Raw genomic sequence first — 24611 nt, 5'->3', positions numbered from 1 at the left:
GTAACAAAAGTGGACACAAAAATACAGTCCTCACAGAAAGAATTACCAAGCCACTTACTTGTGGGAAGCTCTCTTCTTCATCACGCTGGCAGACACACCTGCATGCCCTACAAGGAAGATGTCAACAGTGACTAAGTCACCAGGAACAGGTTTTAACCTCACAGGCTTAATTGTTATTTCATGCAGCATTTGTTTACTGTATTGACATTCACTTTAACACAGCACATGGACCAAATCTATTAAAAACGCTAACAGAAATGAATTGCACCCACCCTGTTCATGCCACAGATGGGAAGCCTCCAGGACAAATCAGACCTGCCATGCCTCTTAAATCTGGCCCGGAAGCCCATTTCCCCCTGATAATGCCCACCTTATTTTTAGGATTGCAAAATTGTTCTAAATTATTTTTAACGCTGTATTTTAATTTTGCATCCCAATCTGGGACCTTAGGATGAAGAGGGGTGGGGTTTGTCAATAAACAAGTCCAATAACTAATGACAACAACCTGTTGCTCATCTGATGTGGTGACATCAGGTATGGGACAGGTAAAGCCACAGCTGCAAAGGAAGAATCAGAGGAGCCTTATTGTGTGCTACTGAATGGTTACTTTGTGAGCACAGCTCGCATTCAGTGCTGTGCAAATTTGGCAGAAAAGGCAAGCAAGCTGCACTTGTATCCACTCAAAAGCTCCTGAGTGGATATGACCCTGGCAGAAAGCAGTGCGACTCGCATTTGGTGCCAAATTTAAATAGCCCTGAATGCACACTGTGCTTGCAAACCACAACGCATCCTTTGCAAGCACTACTTATATTTGGCATCAAATGCAAGCTGTGTTGCTTTTCTGCCAGGGCTTTCTATCCACTTGAGACTTGCTGAGTAGATCCAAGCGCAGCTTGCATTTGGTGCCAAATTTAAGCAGCAGTGCTTCAGCCGGGATTGGATTCACGGGACAGCATGGGAAGTCAGCTGATGGGCCGGTGTGCAGCCCTCCAGCCAAAATTGTTTCTCTGCCCACTTTATGTCGTCATAGGTAAGTGCTTAATGCCACCAAAACCAAGCTCAGTCACCTTAGGTCAGGGATAGCCAACTTTTTTATATCTACCACCCACTAATGCATCTTTCTTGATGGTGAAATTTCCTTACCGCAGACCAGTGCTCGATGGAAGGAGGATTCAGTTTGTGCTACAGAACCCCCTAACACCCACCTAGAATCCTGAAACACCCATTAGTGGGCGGCAGGGACCAGTCTGACAACCACTGCCTTAGGTGTTCAATTACTGAGTTAGGCTGACCTGGGGTACAGAAGCAGAAGAGAGATGCTAAGTGTGGTACAGACCATTCTTATCAGATTTATTACCCATCCTTCATCAGCAGGTCCCAGGGTAGGTTACAACAACATAAAAATCAAAATTAAAACCAGTTAGAATGCACCATCTCTTTCGTACATTGCATGATACCGAGAAAAATACCAAACCTTGTTTATCACAGTTTCACATTCATCTGGCCACTGAGATAAGAACCAAAAAACCCCAGATACAGATCATATGTCACCCAATTATTAGCGTGCAAAGAAAGTGTGCATCAGGCCTTGCTTCTGTCCAATTTATGGAGACCATCAATATGCTTTGGAACTTCAAGCATACTCAGAACTAGTACACGAGGAGACTCTTGACAAGGTGCCTTTCTTGCACAGTAGCTTTCCCACCATTTCCCAGTTTTGGTAAGCATATTGCCCAAAGCCTGGCTATCAAAGGCTACACACACACACACAGATGTCCGTAGATGAGGCACAACTTGTATCATAGACACAGGAAAAGCCCCTGATCTTTCTAAGATCAGGCCGATTAGCTATAAAAATTAGCTTCAAGGCGGACATATGTGCATATTCAAGGAAACCATTTATGTGCCCTAGAGAGATGGATTACACCCATCATCTCTCGAGGCCAGTACACTTTCCATCCATCCAATGTGTAGCATTGTGATAAGTACCTGTCTAAATAGAAATATCTGCAACCAAACAGCTACATACTCTCTATCTGCATTAAAAATTAGCACCCTGGAAGAGGCAGCTTCAAAATTAAACTTTTTCATTGGCTGGACCCTCACCTGCCCCGAGGTCAACAGTGTGAAATCAATAAGGGAATACTGACTTTCTGCCTCGTACCTTAGGGTTTTGGGGGGAACTGGCACACAGCCTGTCAGTGTAAAATTTTCTAATTTTGGCTTCTTTTCTATACAGTGGTACCTCATGTTACGGACGGGATCCGTTCCAGAGGCCTGTCCGTAACGTGAAAAGCCCGCAACTTGAAGTGCTGCGTCTGCGCAGGCGCGCAGCGCAATCTGGCGCTTCTGTGCATGCACAAAGCGTTATAGCGTGTCTGCGCATGTGTGAGCAGCGAAACCTGGAAGTAACCCATTCCAGCACTTCCGGGTTGCCACGGGATGAAAGACGAAAACACCTAACCTGAAGCGGACGTAACATGAGGTATGACTGTAACTGCTACTTGTTGATCCTTGTCTGTTTTGTTTTTTTGAGCGAGGGAAATCCTCATATGCTGAACTACTGCAGTTCTGAGAGATGATATGCATATGTTTTGATATGCAAGTAGTCTTTATTATTTATTATATCAACTTCCCAACTTTCTGCACACAGCTCCCAAGGATGGTAAGAAATTTTTTTTTTAAGTCATTCTCTAATCTTCAATAAACTAAAAACTGCAGATAAAGCCAATCATGGGCACCTGAAGGCATTAATATATAAATGATGAATGATAATATTAAGATGAACCCAGAAAATAAATAAACTTGAAGACTTTGTGAGAGTGGGAGGGTAACAGACCTGCACTCTGGGTACACTGTGTTAAGACCTTTACCCAAAAGTTATTCTTACTTGAGAGTAGAAATAATACCCTGCAGGGATATAGCGGCATCAAAACATATTTGTGGTGAAACCCAGAGGAAGATTATTTTAGTTAAAAACTGAAGATCCTATTACATAGAGGGTGATCACAAATCTTCATCTGAACAAGTTAATTAGTTCAGTGCTCCAGATGGAGCAGAAATCTTAGGTATTATCTCTAACTTGTAATAGTTTTTCAGTATTAACGAAGCATGCAACAGCATCGAGGCTAGTGTTGTGAAGAACCCAGAACTTCTAGAAAAGTGCCGATGACGCTCATGATCTGTGCAAACAGATGCCTTGACATTAAATTCTCACAGTATTCTTTTCAATACAAGACACTTATCTATGCTTTATGGATGGCAAAGTTTCAGACTACAGCGCTCACCCTAGGTTGTGGAGTGGATATCAACTCAGATTTCCAACCTTGAGAATCAGCAAGCTGTTTTTCCTGTTGACTTATTAGAACTGAAGACTAGCAGCTGAATTAATGCACAAAATAGCAAGATGTTAAATTACATACAGATGAGGAAATCTTATTCATGTAGGAGGAATTTCCACTGTTGCAATTAAATTTGTTTGGCAACACATGGTGCACACAGGGGCTTCTCTTCACTATGTTTTGAAAGGGTCCAAATAATTGGGACATACCCCAATATAAACCGAGGGAACCAAGTTAATGCAACGTTCATCCTCACATATACCTAGGCCTATTTCAGTTCTACTTTGATAGAAGCTTTAGCAGAAGCATTTTCATATTAAGTACCGTATTTTTCGCTCCATAAGACGCATTTTTTCCTCCTAAAAAGTAAGGGGAATGTGTGTGCATCTTATGGAGCGAATGCCGCTGCGCAGAGAGGGAGAGCTACGTAGTGCCCCTTCAGCGAAGCAGGAGGAGAAACGGAGCCCCTTCCATTTCTCCTCCCGCTTTGCTGGAGAGGTGCTGTGCAGAGATGGAGAGGTTTTTTTTTCTTGTTTTCCTCTTCTAAAAGCTAGGTGCGTCTTATGGTTGGGTGCGTCTTATAGAGCGAAAAATGCTGTAGTTTCTGGAAAATTAGAATACGCAAGCAGACATTCACTCCTCCCAGTTCACAACCCGCCCACCCCAAAGCACCCACTTTAAATGCCAGCACATCACTAAAAGCTCCTTTGGTATATATGCTTACAATGTGTGCAACTTCCCCAACTTAAATTTGGTATGTAAAGGCGAAGCAATACTGTATATTTGCCTTAACTTAACAAATATAGTAAATTTTAGAATTACTACTTTAATTCTGCATAAAGCAGTACTCTGATTCACTTATTAGGAATGTTTTATGTCAGCTACAACCAAAACAGCAGATGAACTGCCAGAGCACTCTAGTTAGCCTAAATTAATGCTGGACCAGTTTTTTTGATAGATGAAGTAGCTAGTCTGGTAAGTTCCACCACCAGGGTGGACTTGATTTAAATCAAATCGATTTAAATCACTAGTCAGTAAGGCTTTATTTAAATCATTTTTTACAGAAAGACTCATTCTTGCTGGTATCATCTTAATATTGACAACCAAAGGAAGGTTTCATTTTTGGAATAATAAATTTTCAGAGTAGTTTTTACAGTTCTATCAAAAATTACTGATTTGGTTATACTATTAGAAATACACAAGACAGATAATTATGAAATTATGGTGAGGTTTAATAAGTTAACTGTTTATATTTGGACAACTTTTCTACTGTACTTTATTGGAAAGAGAAAAATAATCATTTCCTTAATAACAATTTATTTAACTAAAACAATAACATTATTGCGTATGTATCCATGTTTGTTAACTGATGTGGTTAAACATTTTTTTAAAACAAAACACCAGACTGAGTTTTAGCACACCTGAAAAACTTAAAACAAATCCTTATTTCCTGATGAACAGCCTTTGAACTATAGTCTAACTTAAATACAAAATATTTAGTTAGATTTTGCTTCCAAAAACATTTTATTTTAAAAATCCAATTTAAATTAAAAAAAACTGATTTTTTAAATATCGTTTTTTAAATCATTGATTTTTATACACCTTGTCCACTACTAATGCAAATATGCAGCCTTCACAGAGTTTAAAATACTGGGCAGAATCTAACGTTGCGAAAGCAGTAACAGACTTTGCTTTCCTCAACTTCCCCCCTGTGACACTGCACATGTCCCAAAAACCTGCTCCAGAGGCTCCTTCAACCTTCTGGAGCAATTCTGAGGGCACACAAAGGGGAGAAGAGGAAACTGGAGTCCTGTTGCATGAGCAAAGTCCATTTTGCTCATGCACAGGCAGCACTGAACACAACCAAGTATATTTTTATTTTATTTTTTAAATTTTTAAATTTATTTTTACCTAGACCAATGTGGGCAAGCCCCGTCATGCTCTCATCTATGAAAACCACATTTGAGGCACTGTATAATAAATATCAGACTTGCCATACCAGAGTAGTTCAGTTTGGAGAATAGCAGACACATTGAAAACAGGTGTATGCTAGTATTGCAGAAATATTATTACCTATGCCTGGTGGTAAGTGGACTTGCAATTGCAATTCCATCAACTGACCCCCATCCCAATCAGAATACCCAGCACCCACAAGCTGGATGGCACAAACACATAATGGCCTGGTGTCTGTAGACCAAATATGTGAATGTGCCAATCCTGTGCAGGTTGGCTTCTATGCACATGGACTTCCAGAAGAGGTGTGTCTGATATGCCAAAGGAGTGGGATTTAAAAAAATGGGATCTGCAGTCACCAAGATTTCTTATCCACCCGTGGGATGTGTAGCGACATTACTTACCTGGATCAGCTCTGGAACGCTGACCTGGTGCCTTTCCAAATGGGGTCTTCATTCATCTGTATTTAAGTGAGCAGCAAAGCTGCTGAACTAGGGTGAAAATCCAGTTCTGGATGGTGGTGTGAAGTCCTCCTCCGTCTTGAAACAGTAACTATAATAATCCAAATATGAAGTATGTTTTCCCACAAGTGTAACAGATGCTCCTTCAATTATAATACTCTGCAAGAGAAAAAGATAGCAAGATTTTAAGGACTGCTAATGAGCAATGCAAACAACAATGTCCAGAAACACTATGCACCCAGTTCAGCTTCTTCCTAGCGTGCATTTTCTCTCCTTACCATGACAACCTCCCACCCACTTCTTTTCCTCCCATGTCCCAATTCTAGCATTACTGTCATATTGTTGCCTCATTTCCCCACTTCTGTCTGGGCTGAGGAGTTACATTACCATCTCTTACATACTTACCTGGAGAAAAAGGAGGTACCTCTCCTCTTTCTTGGTATCCAATTCAGCAACAGAGTATTTTAATTTCCCTCATTTGGCTGGGTGCCTCCAAGGCACAAAATCCCCTCTCAGTTAAATATGCTTAAAAACAGAGTAATTATTAAATCAACTGGGTGATCTATGAGTGAGGAGTGGCTATTGTTGGCCACAAGGATACATTTCTTCTGTCCCACTCAGAAGTCTCTCAGTTTCACAGGTGGATAAAGAATGGATTGTATTTAAAGAGTATTTGAATAATTATTGTGATAGCAAAAACCTCCTGGCAGACCTTGATTGACTCTTGTAACATTTAGGTCACAAATAATAGAATTTTTTGAAAAGAACCGGGAAAATAAATAACAATAATAATATGCTGTGCATAAAATAACAAAATGAGATGTAGTACAATGAGAACAATTATTTTGTTTTCATCCTTTATCTTTTAACTTTTATCTTCCCCCTTTTCCTTTTCTTTCTTTGCAAAGTATGTCTATGTAGTTTGTACAATTTTTAATATGGTGTATTGTTGTGTAAGTCCATGTTGTATGTTCAATAAAGATTGTTTTTTTAAAAAACACAGAAGTCTCTCAGTTTCAAAACTGTATCTGGTACTGGGCTCTCGAGACCTAATTGGGATTCTGTTAATGCACCATTCACACCACTGCCTAACAGTCTCTCTGCATGATCAGGCTGAGATGGTCTTAGGGTGGTCCCGAGATCTTCAACGTTGATCATCTTCAAATACTTCCATACTGAAGCCTTTCTGCCTGGGACTGCTCAGGAATTCATGGCATCTATGGAAACCATGGGCCTGTTGCCACTGATATCTAGTACAAGACATGTGGCAAGACAGGCAAAGGACTTGGGTTTTCTGTTCTGATCAGGAAGGCTGGGGGGGGGGGGAGAGAGAGAAGGTACCGGTACTTGTAAATAGGGTTTGGGGGCTTTATGACTCCACTGTCATGGACAGATCACTGTCTGCAGTCCCTACTGTAAATGTCTAGTCCATTGACAGGTACCAAAGATACCTGTCTTTTCAGTGGTGTCTCATACTTGACTTCCCTTCTGACAACTCTGCCAAGCCCCATTGCCTCTTCTGGTCTTCAAGCAGTTCCTATATCCTTTCTATTTTTGAAAAATATTCAGAAACCTTCTATTGATCTTATACACTTAATCTTATTATGTTTGTTCCAATTGTTTCATTTTTAACAGCTTTGATGTATTGATTTGTATTAAGTATATTAACGTACGAAGTTCTGACTAGTACCTGAAGACCACTTTTGGCGAATGTTGCTGAACTCTCAAGTTAGTAGTAGTAAGTGTTAAAATTCCATGAACACGGAAATCAGCTAATGGATGGCGCATGATTTTGGTAGTTGGAACCGATTTCAAGTTTCCTCAAAAGGATTAGTATAAATCATAGGTTTTACACAGCGCAAGTATGCTTGATGCAACTGGTACCTTTAGGAAATAAGCACTGTAACACCCTCTTGTGGCAGATTCTACAGATATCCTAACTTAACCATTTTAGTCCTTCCAGCCACTTCACCTTCCTGCATGGTGAGCTTTCCTTACCACCTTTGACAAGCGTTCTCTGAGCCAGCCATTCCTCTCCAAGGCTCTTTACACCTTTGTTGTGGCTGGGAGGAAGCAGATCATTACCTAGAAGTTCACCATTTTCACACGTGTGCTCCATTCTATTCGCTTTCTTAACTTGTTCAAGAGGTTCCACTGAGCTGCGCAAGAGCCCCTAGTACCTCTTTTAAGCCACAGTTTACCTGTATTTCTCATGTAGCTGTTATATGTCCAAGCACCAATGCAGTAGACCTTCTTGATACTGTTCTGCACAAGCAACTTTGAATTCACTGTGACCCTTTCAAGTGGTCCCCATTCAGCACCATAAAGCTATTTTTTAAATAAAAAACCTTCTCCAAAATCTTGTGGATCATTAATTTCAAATCACCTCCCCCTCACCAAAGAAAACCCCATATACTTTCCTTTTATTAAGAAATACTCTTCTCAAGTTACGCAACTGATTACAGTCAAGTCCAGTTCCCCAAACCCAGAATCCAGATCTTGGTGATTCAGCCACTTGGTCCTGCAACATCAACCCTGCAACTTACACTGCTACCACTCCTTCTGTCCAGCCTGTGTCAGGAGGCTCTCAGACATTACTAGACACCAGTAGAATTCCAGAGAAACAAGAGCCAAAAATAGGGCTTTCTCCTCCCCGAGTAACAGGGTTGCTTACTTAGTAGCAAGTGAGCAAGCAAGTTAGGAACTGGATTTAGTACCAAGTAGAGAGACAGATACTAAATAATAAATAATATTTTTAAACGAGATAAATAGCAAAACTAAAGATAGCAGCACAAAATGGGACCCAACATAAAAACTACTGTTAGAAAATCAAATTCACAAAGTGGTTAGAAATTATAAATCCAAATAAAATAACAAAGCTAATTTCTCCCAACCCTATAAAAAATGGCAGGGCATTGACTTCTACCAGTTATAATCCGTATCAAGAAAGTTAAGATCTCACAGGTGATGCGGAGAGACGACGTAATAAAAACAGAACAGGAGTAAGCTTAGCTTTATCGTAAAAAAGACAGTAAGTAGGGTGACTCCCCATAACTAATTAGAAGGTTTTGAAGTTAGAACTTTCTGGTACTTTGGCCCTGCACTTCCCCACAGCTGAAGCTACTTACTTCCCAATTAGCACGCCGCCTCCCTGATCTTAAAGCACAATAAACCTAGATAACACAGGCACCTTAACCCAATGACATCATATCCAACTGCTAAGAAGTAGCCCATATCCAAAGGCCAGCTTTCAAGTTAATTGAAGGAAACATTTTCTTCACAATTACAAAAAAGGAGTAGCTTTTGCTTCATGGTTTCTCATGCACATCTGCCAGTTAACCACAGTAGCACAGCTGTTTCTTGGGCCACAGTGAAAGTAGGCCAAATACATTTCACGATGAGCAAATCTGTGAAGTTCTTTTTGGTGGCTGCAGCCGTATCTACTTGTATGACTTTCCAGCCATAACCATTCCATACAGGGCTGGCCTGCCCGTGAGGCAAGGTGAGGTGGCTTTGATTCCCACTTCAGCCATCTGATGGGGTTGATTTGATCCCCCCCATCTTGTTCCTGATGTGGATCTTCACTCACTCCTTCTTCCCTGGTGTAGGTGTCGGGGGGAGTGCCATTGTGTGGTTTGCCCCAGGTGCCAAAATGTCTTCAGCCGACCCCAACACAAAGACCTGTGTATGAGAATGTCGATAGCCTGCGCAAGAGCTTCATGCGAACCAGCTTTTTTCCATACCATTACAAATACATATAACCAACTCCAAGCTGTAGCTGAAAGTCCACCTAGGCAAGTCTACACTCCACCCCAGACCTTCTGAATCATACCTTAAGCGTCATGGAAGGAAGAACAGTTAAGATCTGGACTCTTTTAATCTACATCCAAATGTCAGAGGGAGGTAGAAATAGAACCTCTCCTAGGATGGAAAAACTTCATGGATTGACAATTGCCATGGATAATAAGAACATAAAAAGAGCTCTGCTGGATCAGACCAAAAGCTCATCTAGTCCTGCATTCCATTCCACCACCCCCGGGACCAGATGCCTATGGGAAGCCCACAAGCAAGACATGAAGGGATTAGCCCTCTCCAGCTGTTGTTCCTCAGCAAATGATATTCAAAGACACATGCCTCTGATCCTGCAAGGAGTATATAACCATCAAGATTTGATTGCTTTATCCCCCAGGAATCAATCTAAGTTCTTTTTAAAGTCGTGAGTGAATTCTGTAGTTTAACTATGCACTATGTGAAGGAGCACTTCCTTTTGTCCTGTACTGAATCTCCCATGTTTCAGCTTCACTGGATAACCCTAAGTTCTAGCGTAATATGAGAGGGCAAAGGCCTATCTCTATCCACTTCTGCTTCGTAAAATATACATTTTAGACACCTCTAATGCAGTGTTAGAAACTATTTGCCCAAAGGCTCCTGGAACCTGGGTCGTGGGTGCCAAAACAAAATGCCCTCCAACTTCAGCAGATCATTCCTATGATTTTAGATCTAGTAATATCCTGGGTCATGCTGGGGGCATGAGACTCCTCTTTCCTCCCTCTTAACCAGGCATCCCTAAACTCGGTCCTCCAGATGTTTTGGGACTACAATTCCCATCAACCCGACCACTGGTCCTGTTAGCTAGGGATGATGGGAGTTGTAGTCCCAAAACATATGGAGGGCCGAGTTTGGGGATGCCTGCTCTTAACTGTAATCTCCACTTTTGCCCCAGATGAGGTTGACAAGGAAGTCTCTTTCCAATCCTTTCAACACACAGTACTATGGAGGTGTGGAACAGATGGTTTGAGAAATTAGCCTCCACACCCTCAACCTCAATCCCATTTCCCTGTAGAGCACAAGTTCAGGCCCGATATAAATCTGTTATATTTATTATTCTTTATAAAGTGGGAATTCGCCACTTGCAAGTCTGTTATTTAAAAAATGTGCCACTTACAGAATTACAACCCTTGGAAAGTTTGAAAGATTCAGGCTTAGACTGGCTTCACATCCACAAGATTAACATCATCTTGAAAGATCCTGAGGTGTATTGTCCAGCCACAAAACGATGTTATGAACATCTGGATGTAGCAAGTGGTCCAAAAAGCAGGGTCTCTCATTGATATACAGTACCTGTTACTGTTACAATCCCAGTTCTCTCTGCATGCTACTTGGAAATCAATGTGGGAGATGGACCCTACAGGCGAACTGAAAGATTCTCAATGGCTTAAGATCTGGTCCACTCACCCACTTTAGGTCCATGTCAGCTAACATTCAGGTGGATATTTTGAAGGTGGTCCACCACTGGTTTTTAACCCCAGTCCGACTAGCTCATACTGTAAGATCTGGTCTCCCCCTAATGCTGGCAGGGTTATAAGATATGAGGAACATGCTAGCATATGTAGTGGGGATATAACATAACATGCTAAGTTATGTGTTTTATCCATTTTTGATGGTGTTAATGCTGATATTATTTGTCAACAACACATTTTATATCTGCGGGTCAGTGCTTATTTAGTTATCTGTCAAGCATAGAAGGAGTCATCTTGTTACTCTTTGGTCTTATGGTTTTAAAGAGGCATGATTACTGCCATCTCTGAAAAACTGACCCATATGATATGTGCCGCGGGGGGGGGGGGTTGCAGACCCCTCAGACTTGTAATATGGGGGTGGTTTGTTATTTATATAACCAAACCATATCATGGTTGGCACATTCCTACTAAAATATTATTATATCTGGCAAATGTCTACTCTGTAGAAATATGAACCTTGCATCCCACCATGGACTATATCTGATGGTGCTTTTTTATGACTGTTAGTATGAAGTATTTCTGTTCGATTTATTTACTGCATTTGGAAATTTTGTTTTATAATCACCATCATCATCATCTTGAAATGGTAATCCTAAATATTACTATTACTACTTCCAATTTCCTATGTGCTGGCACAGCAACAACATATACTTGTTCACTCAGCAACTACCGGTATCTATCACTGGTGCTGATCCTATGATGTCCGGGAGATAAAGACAAGTGAACAGCATACAAATTTTGTTGTACACACCAAAGTCTAGCCTGCAGGGACATTTAGCACCTTTAGCAAACAGAGAAGATGAGATTTTATCTTTTGTTTCACAAACAAGGCAGGAACACATTTTTGTGAGAGTAAAATGGCTCATGCTGCTCACTAAGGGTGCCAGAAGTGACCCAGGTGCCAGATCTTAGTAGGGTGCATTTCCGTCTAGCATGTAGTTACTAATTATTTTCCAATTCTGAACACAGGCTACTTAAATCTCCTTTAGGGCAATGGAATGTAAGCAGCCTGTGTACAGCCTAAGAAGTTATTTATAGACTCAAGTTATGATATCACACACTACCATGACTGTTGAAGATCTCATAATCTAAAGCAAGTTTGCTGCTTCTAGGAAGAATAGAGGGGAAAACCTGGATACATCTAGTAAAGGGTAGAGCTGATGATAGGACTATCTAGATCTATTTTTAAAAAATCTTGAGGCAACACTACCGGACAGAACTGTAGGGTGTATTCACAAGCTTCGATAGCCCTGCAAGAATCAGAATAACCATTTTCCATCTCAAATTATAGAAGTTGTAGACTTTAGCATCTTGAGCTCTAGAAAGAGAGCTGTTTTGGACTAAAAATGTCAAGGAGGGGGCCGCTTTTCTGAGTCCTCCCTCCAAGCTGCTAATCAATCACATGAAGAAACCGAACGGGTTACCAGCCTTTATTGGCTTATTTTCTGGCACCAGCTACAGAACATCAAACAGCAAGTCTAAAACACGGCAGGTTCTCTCTCTTCCCCGGCAGGTTAACACAAATATTTATAGGGGCTGGGGAATGCTGGCAACCAGCCAGCCCCATCAAATGCTCCTACTTTGGGGACTAATTGTTACCACCTGCCTGAGGGGCCCCACCCAGTGATACTTGCTCACAGGATCACTACTTCATGACAAGTAATGTGATATATTTGTCTACCATTCATACATGCAAGATACAATGGGGAAAATCATTGTCCTGTACACTTAAGACCAAATTCAGCGAATTAACCCCACTAGTATAAGCCTATGGAAAGACTTTTACCAGTGCCACAGTGTTACCTCCCTGCATGCTCCCACAACTGGTTCCCACGGTCAGGAGAAGACCCAGAACAGTACAGAAGGAAGAGAAGGGAGAACATTCCATCAGGCAAGCTGAACTGCTTGCACTGATGTAACTTTCACGTTAGCGCAATTCCTCCCATAGGATTTACAATGCAATTCCGTCTGACTCTACGATCTGCCTATTCTAGTAGCACACACACACAGAGGGACTTGAAAATGCTTATTTGCCTAAATCATTTTAGATTGGCAATTGTTTTCAAAACGTGCTATAATTTCATTATTTATGAAATAAATAAAAAAACCCCTCTCCATCTGAGAAATGCCCCACTTACGAATTCCATCCTGGAAATGTAAAGTCCTGCTCATCAAGCCAAATGATTTGTTTTTGCGCAATCTACCACTAAGTGATGGCTACTTCACTGACGTATCAGAAGTAGCCAACTTGGCTCACCTTATTATGCATTATCAGGCATGACAAATGTTCTTGTCAGTAAACATCTTTACTTTAGCCTGTATCCAAATCATCAAGTTTGGGTAAAAAAATTCTGAGGTTTTGCACTCACAACATCCAGGAGACACACAGGTTTCTTTATAACTATAGGTAAAGTAACAAGCTATTTCTAAAGAGAGTCCCAATACTATTTTTGTACAGACTAATTAAAAAACCCACATGGCAAAGTCAGCTACTTTAGAGAAAATGACCCAAAGCTCTCTGCATTGTACCTTCATAGAAATGAAGAAAGTGCTAAAGTTTCAAGTTAGTCAGTACTGTAAGAATTAAAAGTTTGCAATATAGAGTGGCGCTACAATTCTGTGAAAAAATTGACTGGGATTATCCAGTTGCCTCAACCCTCATACTGGTTTAGTGGATTCACTGTGACCAAAGGAGTGTTGAGCTTGCCAATTTACTGTAGTTCAGCACAATTTCCAATGTAAGCCATTAATATGAAATAGAAACATTCTGAAGAGCTTGGGAAGAAATGACAAAGTCAACACTACTAAACAATATGAAACACTGTCCAACACTGATGTACATACAACTAGAAGGTTACTAGGTGGGGTTGGTTTAGATGACTACTAAACAACAGGCTCTATGTCAGTGTTTCTCGAACTTGGGTCTCAGCTATTGTTGGACTAAAACTCCCATCATCCTTAGCTAGCAGCACCAGTGGTTGTAGGGAGTTGTTGGGGACTCAAGTTTGAGAAACACTGCTATATGCATTCAAGTAAGAGAGAGGACTCGGTACCATACAAAATTGTTTCGGGTTTGTTTTCTAAATTCAGGAGTGCACATGAAAGTCCCTGGATAAATGAATGAGTAGTCGTAGTCGTAGTAGTAGTTGTTATTTATTCAATTCATATACAGCCCTATACCCAGAGGTCTCGGGGCAGTTCACAGAAAAGATCACAATATATAAAATAAAAATAACAACCCAATACCACTTTTTATGAGATCTTATGCAGACGGCAGAGAAATTGAACTAGGGTTAATTGATGGTATTGGAAATCAGCCACTCAGACAGGCAGAACTCCCTGTGAAAACTCAGGCTCACATTTCCAGATCCAGGTTTCCTCCTGGGTTCTTGGGGAGCAGCTGTTGCCAAGAATGCTTTTGCACAGTTTCAGTCGGTGTGCCAGCTCCATCCATTCCTAGAGAGATCATATCTGGCCAAGATAACATGCCTTAATTGCCACCTAGAGGGAATTACTGCAATGCCGTCTCCATAGAGCTGCGTCTAAAATGTCCAGGAACTTCAACTGGTCTAGAATGCAGCAACTTGAGTATTGACTGGAATAATTTCTTGGGAGTATGCGATTACAATAGCTACATTGGCTTCTGGCCTGTTTATGGGGACAATTAAAACAACAACAACCTGTTTTTTGCCTTTAAAGCCCCGAGTCTTTTTGTTCATAAAATCTAGCAGAGGGACTTTTCTCTGCATTCCATCAGTAGTTGAAGTGTATAGTGGGGACAAGGAAAAGCCACTTTGTGGTAGTTCCTAGGCTATGCAATGGCCTACCTAGTGAGGTCTGAGTTGCACAAACCTTTGCTAGCCAAGACTTTTGCTTGCAAACGTTTGCTTGTCAAGCTAAAGCTATAGTGCCGGTTACCTGAAGGATGATTTTTAAAATTATTTTTATCTGCTGTCTTGCCATTTTTAAAAAAATAAGGTTACCTGAAGGATGATTTTTAAAATTATTTTTATCTGCTGTCTTGCCATTTTTAAAAAAATAAATGTTGAAATTCAAAAAGAATATACTGTAAGTTGTCTTTAGTGTTATTAAACATGGCAAAATGGGCTATAAGCATGTTATAATAACCCTATTACTAATTTCTCAGGCTAGAGAATGTACTTAGAAAGGTAAAGGACCCCTGGGCGGTTAAGTCCAGTCGAATTCAACTATGGGGTGTGGCACTCATCCCTGCTTTCAGGCCAACAGAACACCGTGACGGAAACCAGAGCACACGGAAACACTGTTTACTTTCCCACCATAGCAGTACCTAGTTATCTACTCGTGCTGGTATGCTTTCAAACTGCTAGGTTGGCAGGAGCTGAACAAAGCAATGGGAGCTCACCCTGTCACGTGGATTTGAACTGCCGACCTGACAATCGGCAAGCCCAAGAGGCTCAGTGGTTTAGACCACAGCGCCTCCCGCGTCCTTAGAACATAAGCTATAGGTTCGAGTAGCCTTCTCACCATGTAACTCTGATCATGTGTTGTTAAGTCTAACATGAACAAGTATTATTAACAATTATAAAGCAAATAAACATGTCTTAGTATTGTACTAAAGTGATTTCTGCATAAGGCACGAAATATTGTAATTATGAATCTAAAAGCATATCAGAATCTAACGACCCTTTCATGGGTTATAATGAGCAGCCAAAAAACCCCAGGTGTGAGGCTTAATTCATATTTCTGCTTTCCCCCTGCATACTCTCTACTCAAGAACCCTGTAAAAGAGCCCTAAGCCAAAAATGGAGGGTTCAAAGGAAGAGTAGCAGCACATATTTGACCCAAGGCACTTCTAACCCACACAAGTCCTCAGGAAAATTCTCTGGATGACATGTGTGTAGGCATATATGGTCAGAATGAAAAGTGGAAGAAACTAATTGTAAGAATGAAACAGAAGATGGGTAGCTACTAGCAAACATGCTATAATGAGACAAAGGCATGCATTTATAGAGTCTCATTCTTCCCTTCCAAATTAGAGCATATCCCTCTGTTTTCTAGCTTTCCAACACCAGGATAGGGTATTATTAAAAATGCAGTATGAGTTACTCTCTTGTATGTTTGTCTCCTTGACTCATCTTCCACCCTTGCCCATATGACTTAGACTGGTCCAAATACAAAGATTTATCTGGTCTCCTCCACTTCCACAAGATTAAGGCAGTTTGATGCCTCACCAATCTCACATAATACATTGAACAGTGAAATGAGTTTTCTGTTTGTTCCAAAGCACGAAAGCTATCTGACATTCATTCTAATTGTTTTCTATCATAAAAATATCATTTACACCTCTGCTGTTGATTTAAGTGTCTTTGGCCTCGCCACTAGGATCAAGAAGATATCCCAAACATTCAATTTGCTCGTTTCCTCACTACATTATTGGCCCACAGAGTACCAAAAATTAGTCCTCTTGAATCAGGTTAGAATTTTAACAGACTTTACTGATATTTTGAATAACATCTCTAAAAGTTACAACTAAGTGGAGGGGGTGTTTCCAGCAAGTGATAATTTACAGAAACTGACAAGTCACAAATGAAGGTAGAGTATAATATTTAACAACCAAGGCAAGAAAAATGTAGATAATGGGTTGATAAGAATAGAGAAGATGGAAGATATACTTGGGAGAACAAGGAAAAGGGTGTCATAGCAAATTTTCAAAGAACGGATTATTATTTTTTATCAACTGGCCAGACTGAGATGGCCTTACAGGCTCCCCCATTATATAAATAGCCAACCTTTGTTGGTCCATTCAGAATTTTCAGTGAGTGCCATGGGTTGTTCCTCTCTCCAGGCTGGCATCTCACTAGACAGAAAACATGTGCACACACTTTCCATGGAACCTGGGTAAAAGTCAGTTCCAGCAGACTGAAAACATTCTTTTGCATATGCAAGGTTTTAAAACCCACTATCAAATGAAAGTATGAAACTCCACAGTAAAAACTATGTAAATCTGGAATTCACTAGCACAACAAAAACATTGATCCAAGGCAGCAATCCTCCTCACTGGACAAAAAACAAATAACATAACACATCAGTGTACACAGAGCTAACCTGTTATGGTTTGATAGCAGTTTTGAGATGATCCCTTGTAAAACTTATGATACATAAGGATCCCTGCCTTAGATCCATGATTATGCACCTGGGCAGTGCTAAAGCACACTGAAACCATGATTTTTATTATTCAGTCAATGGAGACAGAAATGATCTGCAAATTGATGTTGATTTGGGGGAAGAGGGAAGCTGTGGAAAAAAATCATGCATTTTGAATAGCATTCATTTCGCAGGATCTAGTGTGCATGTGCAAACACACATGCAAGCCTTCTCCGTATCTGGTACTTCATTCTCTCCTGTAGCACCCCATCTCCTTCCCTGCCGACCAATGGGGTGACAGATGTCGCAGCCAGATCACCCTCACATCCTTCTCCCTGCACCCCAGCAACTGCATTTTCATCCCTCTAACCACCCAGAAATCCTTTCTCCCCTCCTACTCTCTTATTTGTTCTCTGGGAGAAAAAGGAGCCCCACCTCTTTGTCATCATTGCAAGGGGGTGCACCTTGTGAGCACCAAATTTAGATCCCAAGGGTGCTACTGTGCCTAACAAGTGCCACAATGGCCACCTCGGGTCTGAAGAATTGCTCTGCAGAAGGGCTATCCAGCCACTGTTCTGCTCCTCCTATTTACTGATAACCAGAAATATCCTGGGAAATTATTTGGCTAAGTTTTGTGAAATAAACCTACCAAGTGACAAGGATTCACTTGAGAATGGTCTTGAGCTTGTGTCTGATTGAAATATGCCAACTAGATACTACTTTTTAGTTCTGATTTAGAATACAGCTAGAGGTGCAAACCTGGCATATACAACATACAAAACCTTTCCATTAGTTAAAGTTCTAGCAGCTATGGAAGCTGTCAAGTTAACATGACCCAACCACCTCTGCCTTCCTTATTCAGGTCTAAACAGCAAAGTCACTGGAATTATAAACTATCAACATTTCCAATCCCTCTAAATCAGCCTTCTGCAACATGGCACACTTCAGATGTTGTTGAACTGCAACTCCTTAGTATCCCTGACCGTGATCAACTCTCGCCCAGAAACCAATGTCCCCACTATAGAAGGATGTGTGGATCCAGAATAGGCCTCCGTCACTTACGGACTCACTGTTAAAACCATGTCTATGGAAGACAATCTTACTTGGCTACGAGTGATCGCCAAAGAAGAAGAGTATCCCTAACCACCAGCCGTGCTGGCGCTGATGGGAGTTGTACTTGCAGGGCAAAAAGTTGAGGAATCCTGCTCTAAATGAATGACTGCTTGCCTGAGGTATGACTTAACTGAAGCATGCTGAGGCTACAGCAAAAACTGAGAACCCTGCACATCTGTGCCTCAATACTGTGGCACAGTGCATAATAGGTTGGGTGGGTGCACAGCAAGATTATTTCAGGTACAGTACGGAAGGAAGAGTGTAGCATAAAGGAGACATATTTCCACTGTATGAGTTTCAACGGGAAGTCTTGGAAGTTGCTTGCGTTGTTCCAAAGTACAGTGGTACCTCGGGTTACATACACTTCAGGTTACAGACTCCGCTAACCCAGAAATAGTACCTCAGGTTAAGAACTTTGCTTCAGGATGAGAACAGAAATCGTGTGGTGGTGGCACGGCAGCAGCAGGAGGCCCCATTAGCTAAAGTGGTACCTCAGGTTAAGAACAGTTTCAGGTTAAGAACGGACCGCCAGAACGAATTAAGTTCTTAACCCGAGGTACCACTGTACAGATTCAAATTGTTTCAGATGCAATAAACAGCACCAGGTTAACCAAAGGTCTCACTGGTTCAACATAAAGTTTGACTTGGACTGGCAAAGGGAATTTCAATTTGCAAAAAGCCTCATCTATATGCCTAATCACCTACAGCATACCAACTGCATATACATAACTATCCTGAAGCCCCACCTCTCTGTTACTCCTACCCCTTACAAACAGCAAAGCAATAGCCATTAAGCACAGTTCAGCTTTCTGCTTAAGCCCTTCCCTATGGAACTGAACAACCCTGGCCACAGAACCAGTACCTTCCTGCCGAAACTTGCTCTGTTTATTTTCTGTTCATACTTCTACTCCCTCCCCTGGAAAGCCAACTTACAATTAATCACTATCAACATATAATCAAGTTAGAAGCCAGAGATTCCTCAAACTGCCACAATGGAGAAAGTAGTCCCTATAAGAGGATGATCCTAAAGGCCTTAATTTAGCTCCCTCACATGTATTTGAGTTCATAACTCAACCCACTCCAGAACCCTTTGAATTTCCATTATACTTTGTCTGTAGGGGTTGATAAGGTTCCTACATCAGAATGTTCATTTAAATGTCTTTTTTTATCCTGTGTTTTAAGCTTTGAGGTCAGTCTTATCTCTAACGTCCTAAAGAGTTCAGGTTCTACAGTCTTCTCAGAAACTTCCCCTCATGATCATCCTTTGACTCTTGCTTCCTCTGCATCTAGACCACGGGTGTCAAACACAAGGCCCGTGGGCCGAATCCGGCCCGCCAGACCTTGTCATGTGGCCCGTGTAGCCGCCGCCGGCCGCCAGCCTTCACCTTTTATTCTCGCTTTTTTTTTTTTTACACAAGAAAGCCGCCTCTTCAGCGCATGCGCGGCAGCCTACAAGACAGAGAACGTCTGCCCTCTAGCAGCGCCGGCCGTTCTACACAGGAAACCTCCACTTTACATGCATTCATGTAAAGTCCTACAGATACAACCGGCCCTTTGAGGGTGACCAAACTGCTGATGCGGCCCCCGATAAATTTGAGTTTGACACCCCTGATCTAGACCTAGCAAAGTTAAAAAAACAAGTCAATACAAATACAGTATGGCTAAATATTTATATACTTTCACTCTGTAGTGGTGTGCCGCCGTGGAGACTGCCCTATTAACTGCTCTGAGAACAGGATGCAGGGCATCATTTGCTGATCAACAAGTCAACTGTAACAAGAATGCTGCATGCAAAGCCCAACAAAAACTGAACAAAAGGTTCCCAATTGTAAAACCTGGGCTGCAACCGATTTTCCTTGGTCCCATCGGTGGGCAGAGACTAATCAAAGCTTCATTTCAGTACAGGTGCAATTCTTCATTCAGGAATACTGAACATATTTGATAATGTATACATAATATGCAATATGTTAGCTTTGTGCTTTTATTACTGTATTCTTTCTTGTAAGCCACTTAGAATTATTTTCAGTTATACAATCTATATCCGTACCACTTAACATAAATATTTCAAACAAAGGCTTCCAACTATGCCTTTATATAATTTTGTAATGTGGCAGCTAATCCAAGAGTTCCAATTTCCAAAGCTTGACAAATATTCCATTATTCTACCCATCTGCTCTGCAATTTCAAAATCAATTTTACCAATCACCACCAAGCATTTAAGTTCCAATTGGTTACATTATGTATTTTTGAAAGATACTACTAACTTTGCTGGTGATAAATTATGCAAAGGCCACAAAATTATTGTGTGGACAAAAGAATAGTAACACAAAGCCAACATTCTAAACGTTAGTAACATCCTCAGAAGTAAAAATGCACAATGGGGAGGGATCTCTCTTGTAGCAACCAGTCACCCACAGGCAGCACAGAAGCAAAGAAAACTCTTGTGCACAATCCTCCTTTAAAGAAAAGCATGCAATTATACCCAAGGTCATTTTACATGAGAAGAAACTGCAAAGGGCCTTGTCAAGTAAAGATATGTGTGTGTGTGTGTGTGTGTGTGTGTAGTTCAAAACTGTTTTATGAAGTTTTGTCAAAGCCAGAAGGAGGTGCTGGTAGCTAGCCAAGATCTTTGGGGTGGTTGTTGTTTTTTTAAAGTCTTGGATGCTTTCGATGAGCAACACGGGATAGTGAGGAATCTTAGATCTGTGTAGTCACTGAAACCCTAAAAAATGAGGTGCAGCCCTTCCTTTTACGCACTTATCTTGTCGTTATGAAGAAAAGTTATTGTATAAAACTGAACTACCATCACCCTATGCATGTTTTAACTCTCGCAGCTCAACAATTACTTCAGATTCTGGAATGGCACAAGCACTAAAAAAAAGGATGAATCAGAGGGGGGGGGGGAATTGCCACCCTGTGTTCAGGGTATGTATGATGGCAGGTAATGAGGCATATCCCAAAATAAAAGGAATGGCCCTGAGCATCCTGCTAACGTAACACCTATTTAATAACCTTAATCACCGCCAACATTTTTTTGGTGCATCAGCCTCCCTTCCCCCCATGCCTAGGAAGAGAGATACGCACATTCCAGTCGAGCCTCTCAGCAGAGGTCGCACCACTCACCCCCTCCCCCTCCCCGAGGCCTCCCTAAGCTTGCAAGAATCTTTTGGACTTTTCCTCTACCGTACTGTACAAAAAGGAAAAGAAAGCTCCAGAGCAAAGACCCTTCCCTTTATATCCCATCAAAGTCTCTCTCCCTCCCTCCCTCCCTCTCACACACACACTGCAGTTTCCTTCCTTTTTGGGTGGGTTGGGGAAATAAAAGAGGGGGAGGCAAAGCACAAGTGGATGAAAGACCAAGAAGCAGAGAGAAAATGAACCCTACAAGGGGGGGGGGGGCAGCAGAGCGTCAGCCATGTTTTGCTTGTGTGTGTGTGTGTGTGTGTGTGTGAATGTGAGTCCAGTATTTACAAACCTGCAGCTGCAGCAGCTCTTGGAGTCTGTGAAGGAAGAGGGGAGGGAGAGAGGGGGGAGGGGAGGGAGAGGGAAAGGCAAGAGGAAAAAGAAGAAAAAAAGGAGGGGGAGGAGGGAGAGAGGGCGAGGAGAAGGAGAAGGGGAGAAAAGCAGAAAGAAAGGAGAGAAGGGAGGAGAGACAGGCAGCAACAGCAGACAAAGGAACCCAGCAAAGCCTGACAAGACACACACACACACACACACACACACAGAGCTGCTGTGGCAGGCACTGGGGCAGCTTTGTTTGCCTCTCTCCTTGGCCATTTTCGTTACCTAGTGGGAAGTTTCTGGAGGGTGTGTGTGTGTTTGTGTAAGAGAGAATCTGTGAGTGTGTGATTGTGTGAGGTTGTGTGTGCCTGTGTGCGATTGTGTGCCTGTCTGAGACTGTGTGTGTTTGAGTGATTGTGTGATTGAGTGTGTGTCTGTGTGAGTGTGCAAGAGCCTGTGTGTGAGAGAGAGAGAGACGAGGCTTGCCACATTCTCATGGGCACCACTAGCAACAACAGATCCATCACCCCCCCCCCCATTCACCAACACACACACACTTCCCCCTCACCTACCCCCGCCCCTCACTCCCTCGTGGCTCTCTGTTTCCGATAATGGGATTTTATTTGATTTTTTCAGGATGACAAAAGGCCCCAGGCTCTCCCCCCCCCCCACAAAACAGAGGGGAGGGAAGCAATGTGTGTATAAGGAAGATTCTTTTGGGGGGGGAGGGGGGGTTGAAGACCACGAGCGTCCCCCTCTCGCTCCTTCCACCCCACAGGAGGAGAAAAGGGTCCCCCGCCGGGCTGGCCCCCCCCGTTTCTTCCTAGCAACAGCTTCCGGGGGGGAAAGAGAGGGAGAAGAGAAGAAGCGGGGGGGGGGGAGCCTGGCGCGAGGTAGCGAGCGAGCTGGGGGGGGGGGAGAGGAGGAGGAGGAGGATCGCGCGCCCTCCTCGGATGAATAATAAATAACGCCAGCCCCGAGGGACGCGGGGCGGGAGGGGCCAGGCCAAGGGAGCGGCTCCCCCACAGCGACTCCCACCGGCGGTGGCCGGTACTGCCCGGCCGGGCCAAGGGCGGCGCGGCGGCGGCGGCTCCTTTTCCCGCTCCCTTTCCCCTCCCCCCCCCCCGCCGCTCCCCTCACCGCCGTTACCTCACCTGCTGCCGCTGCCCGAGCCTCCTTGTCCGCCCTCTCCGCCGCCTCCGCCTGCACCCGGGCGGGCGCGCGGTGCCCGGCGGGGGTGCGGCGGCGCCGGCGGGGGTGCCAGTGCTGCAGAGGCTCCGCCAACCCCCCGCTCGCCCGGCCAGGCCGCTCAGCTCCTCGGCGGCGGCGGTTGCTGCTGCGGCGGCTCCCCTTGTCTCGCTCGGCCCCCGCCGCCGCCGCCGCTGCTCCTCAGCCCTCCTCCTCCTCCTCCTCTCCCTTGCCACATTGGGAGCCTCCCCCTCAGCCTTGCGCGGCCGCCGCTGCCAGGAGAGAGGCCTCCGCGCCTTCCTGCCAAATAGTGAGCCGCTCCGAAACGCGCGGCCCCGCCTCCCGCCGGCCTGCTGCGGCGGCCGCGCAGGCGCACTGCGCCCGCTGAACTGCGACAGGAGAGCCGGGGCCTCGGCCGTCTGTCTGGCCCGGCGCGAGAGCGCGCTCGCCTCCCTCCCTCCCCACCTTCGGGAAGCCGGAGTGCGCATGCGCCGGCTCACTTGCCCGTGGATTGAGCAGGGGAGCAGGGGCTTCGCTTTCTCTCTGCTGCTGCTCCTCCAAAATGTTCCTGTTGTGTGTTTTTTAAAGCAACAATACGCTCTCAGTTTTTATGGGGTGAAGAAGCTCTGCTGTTTTCTGCATGCAGCCCCCTGAAGCGTATCTTACCTGCCGAAACAAATTTACACGTTTTTGACATGTGAAAGTTTATTATTATTATTCTTTGTTTATTTGGTTTTCAGATCGAAGTTTTACAATCACATATTCAACATAAAAACAAGATTCCAAAGAACCTCCTGGACTTCCCTCCTCCCCTTTGTGGTTCCTATTGTTAATCCTGCATCTTTTATGATGATACAAATCTTTTACATCTCCATGATGTCCAAAATTCACCATTAAACTACAAGTGTTATTCCAGTCCTGCTAAAGCTTTTGGCCGTTTACAATGGTCTTTAATTATAAATTTTCCCTATTCCTTATTAAAATTTTGGTCTTCCTGATTTCTTATTCTTCCGGTCATTTTTGCCATTTTGGCACAATCCATCAATTTAACCAGCCATTCTTCTCTGGTTGGGACTTTATCTTCTTTCCATCTCTGGGCTAATACCATCCGCACAGCCATAAGTCGTCTTTTCTGCTCACTCGAGATTTTCACACCTAGGATATCTAAAATAAAAGCTTTGGTGTTTTTAGAAAAAGTTATTTTAAACTTTTTTTCAACTCATTATAAATCATTTCCCAAAATTCTTTTACTACTTTGCATATCCACCACATACGATAAAAGGTGCCTCCTGACATGTGAAAGTTAACTTGCAAAGCTGGCACATATATTTCTCTCTTCTTTTTCGGTTGCTTTACTTTTTATAATTTTTATTAAATTTTCTGTTTTAAAATTTAGAATATTCTTTTAAACAACTGTAAAATAACAAAAACTTCCCTTCTTCCCTCTCCATGGTTCATTTTGCATAACATAAATCCCTGCATATTTTATATAAACAAAACCATTCAGTATTCCATTATTACTCATACATAGATTTCATTTGAACATTCACACCTGGCCTTCCAACGGAACCATTTGGCAATGGGTCTCAGTAATGGGTTGTTTTTATTTTGATTTTATATATATTGTG

The 24611-nt window shown here is 42.7% G+C and overlaps 1 protein-coding gene across 4 annotated transcripts in view; it reads right to left on the bottom strand.

The window, feature by feature from the left end:
• The window catches only part of SPIN1 (spindlin 1), a 32490-nt gene extending 9197 nt beyond the window's left edge, over nt 1–23293 (bottom strand). Inside the window, exons 1-4 of one of the 4 annotated variants that reach the window (XM_028749321.2) lie at nt 22950–23288; nt 5699–5914; nt 3288–3381; nt 59–107 (exon numbers count right to left, since the gene is read on the bottom strand). In XM_028749321.2, coding sequence (XP_028605154.1) covers nt 59–81 — 23 coding nt within the window. In that variant the 5' untranslated portion in view covers nt 82–107; nt 3288–3381; nt 5699–5914; nt 22950–23288. Of the gene's footprint in view, nt 1–58; nt 132–3287; nt 3382–5698; nt 5915–21769; nt 21792–22949 lie in introns of those variants that run through there. The other 3 variants (XM_028749319.2, XM_028749320.2, XM_077936041.1) reach the window with 3 other exon arrangements.
• Nucleotides 23294–24611: the final 1318 nt, after the last annotated feature.

The sequence above is a fragment of the Podarcis muralis genome, chromosome 11, assembly GCF_964188315.1.
Source record: "Podarcis muralis chromosome 11, rPodMur119.hap1.1, whole genome shotgun sequence".
NCBI lineage: Eukaryota > Metazoa > Chordata > Lepidosauria > Squamata > Lacertidae > Podarcis > Podarcis muralis.
Note: the sequence above shows the minus strand (reverse complement) of the source record. Positions and strands in the feature narration are given on the sequence as shown.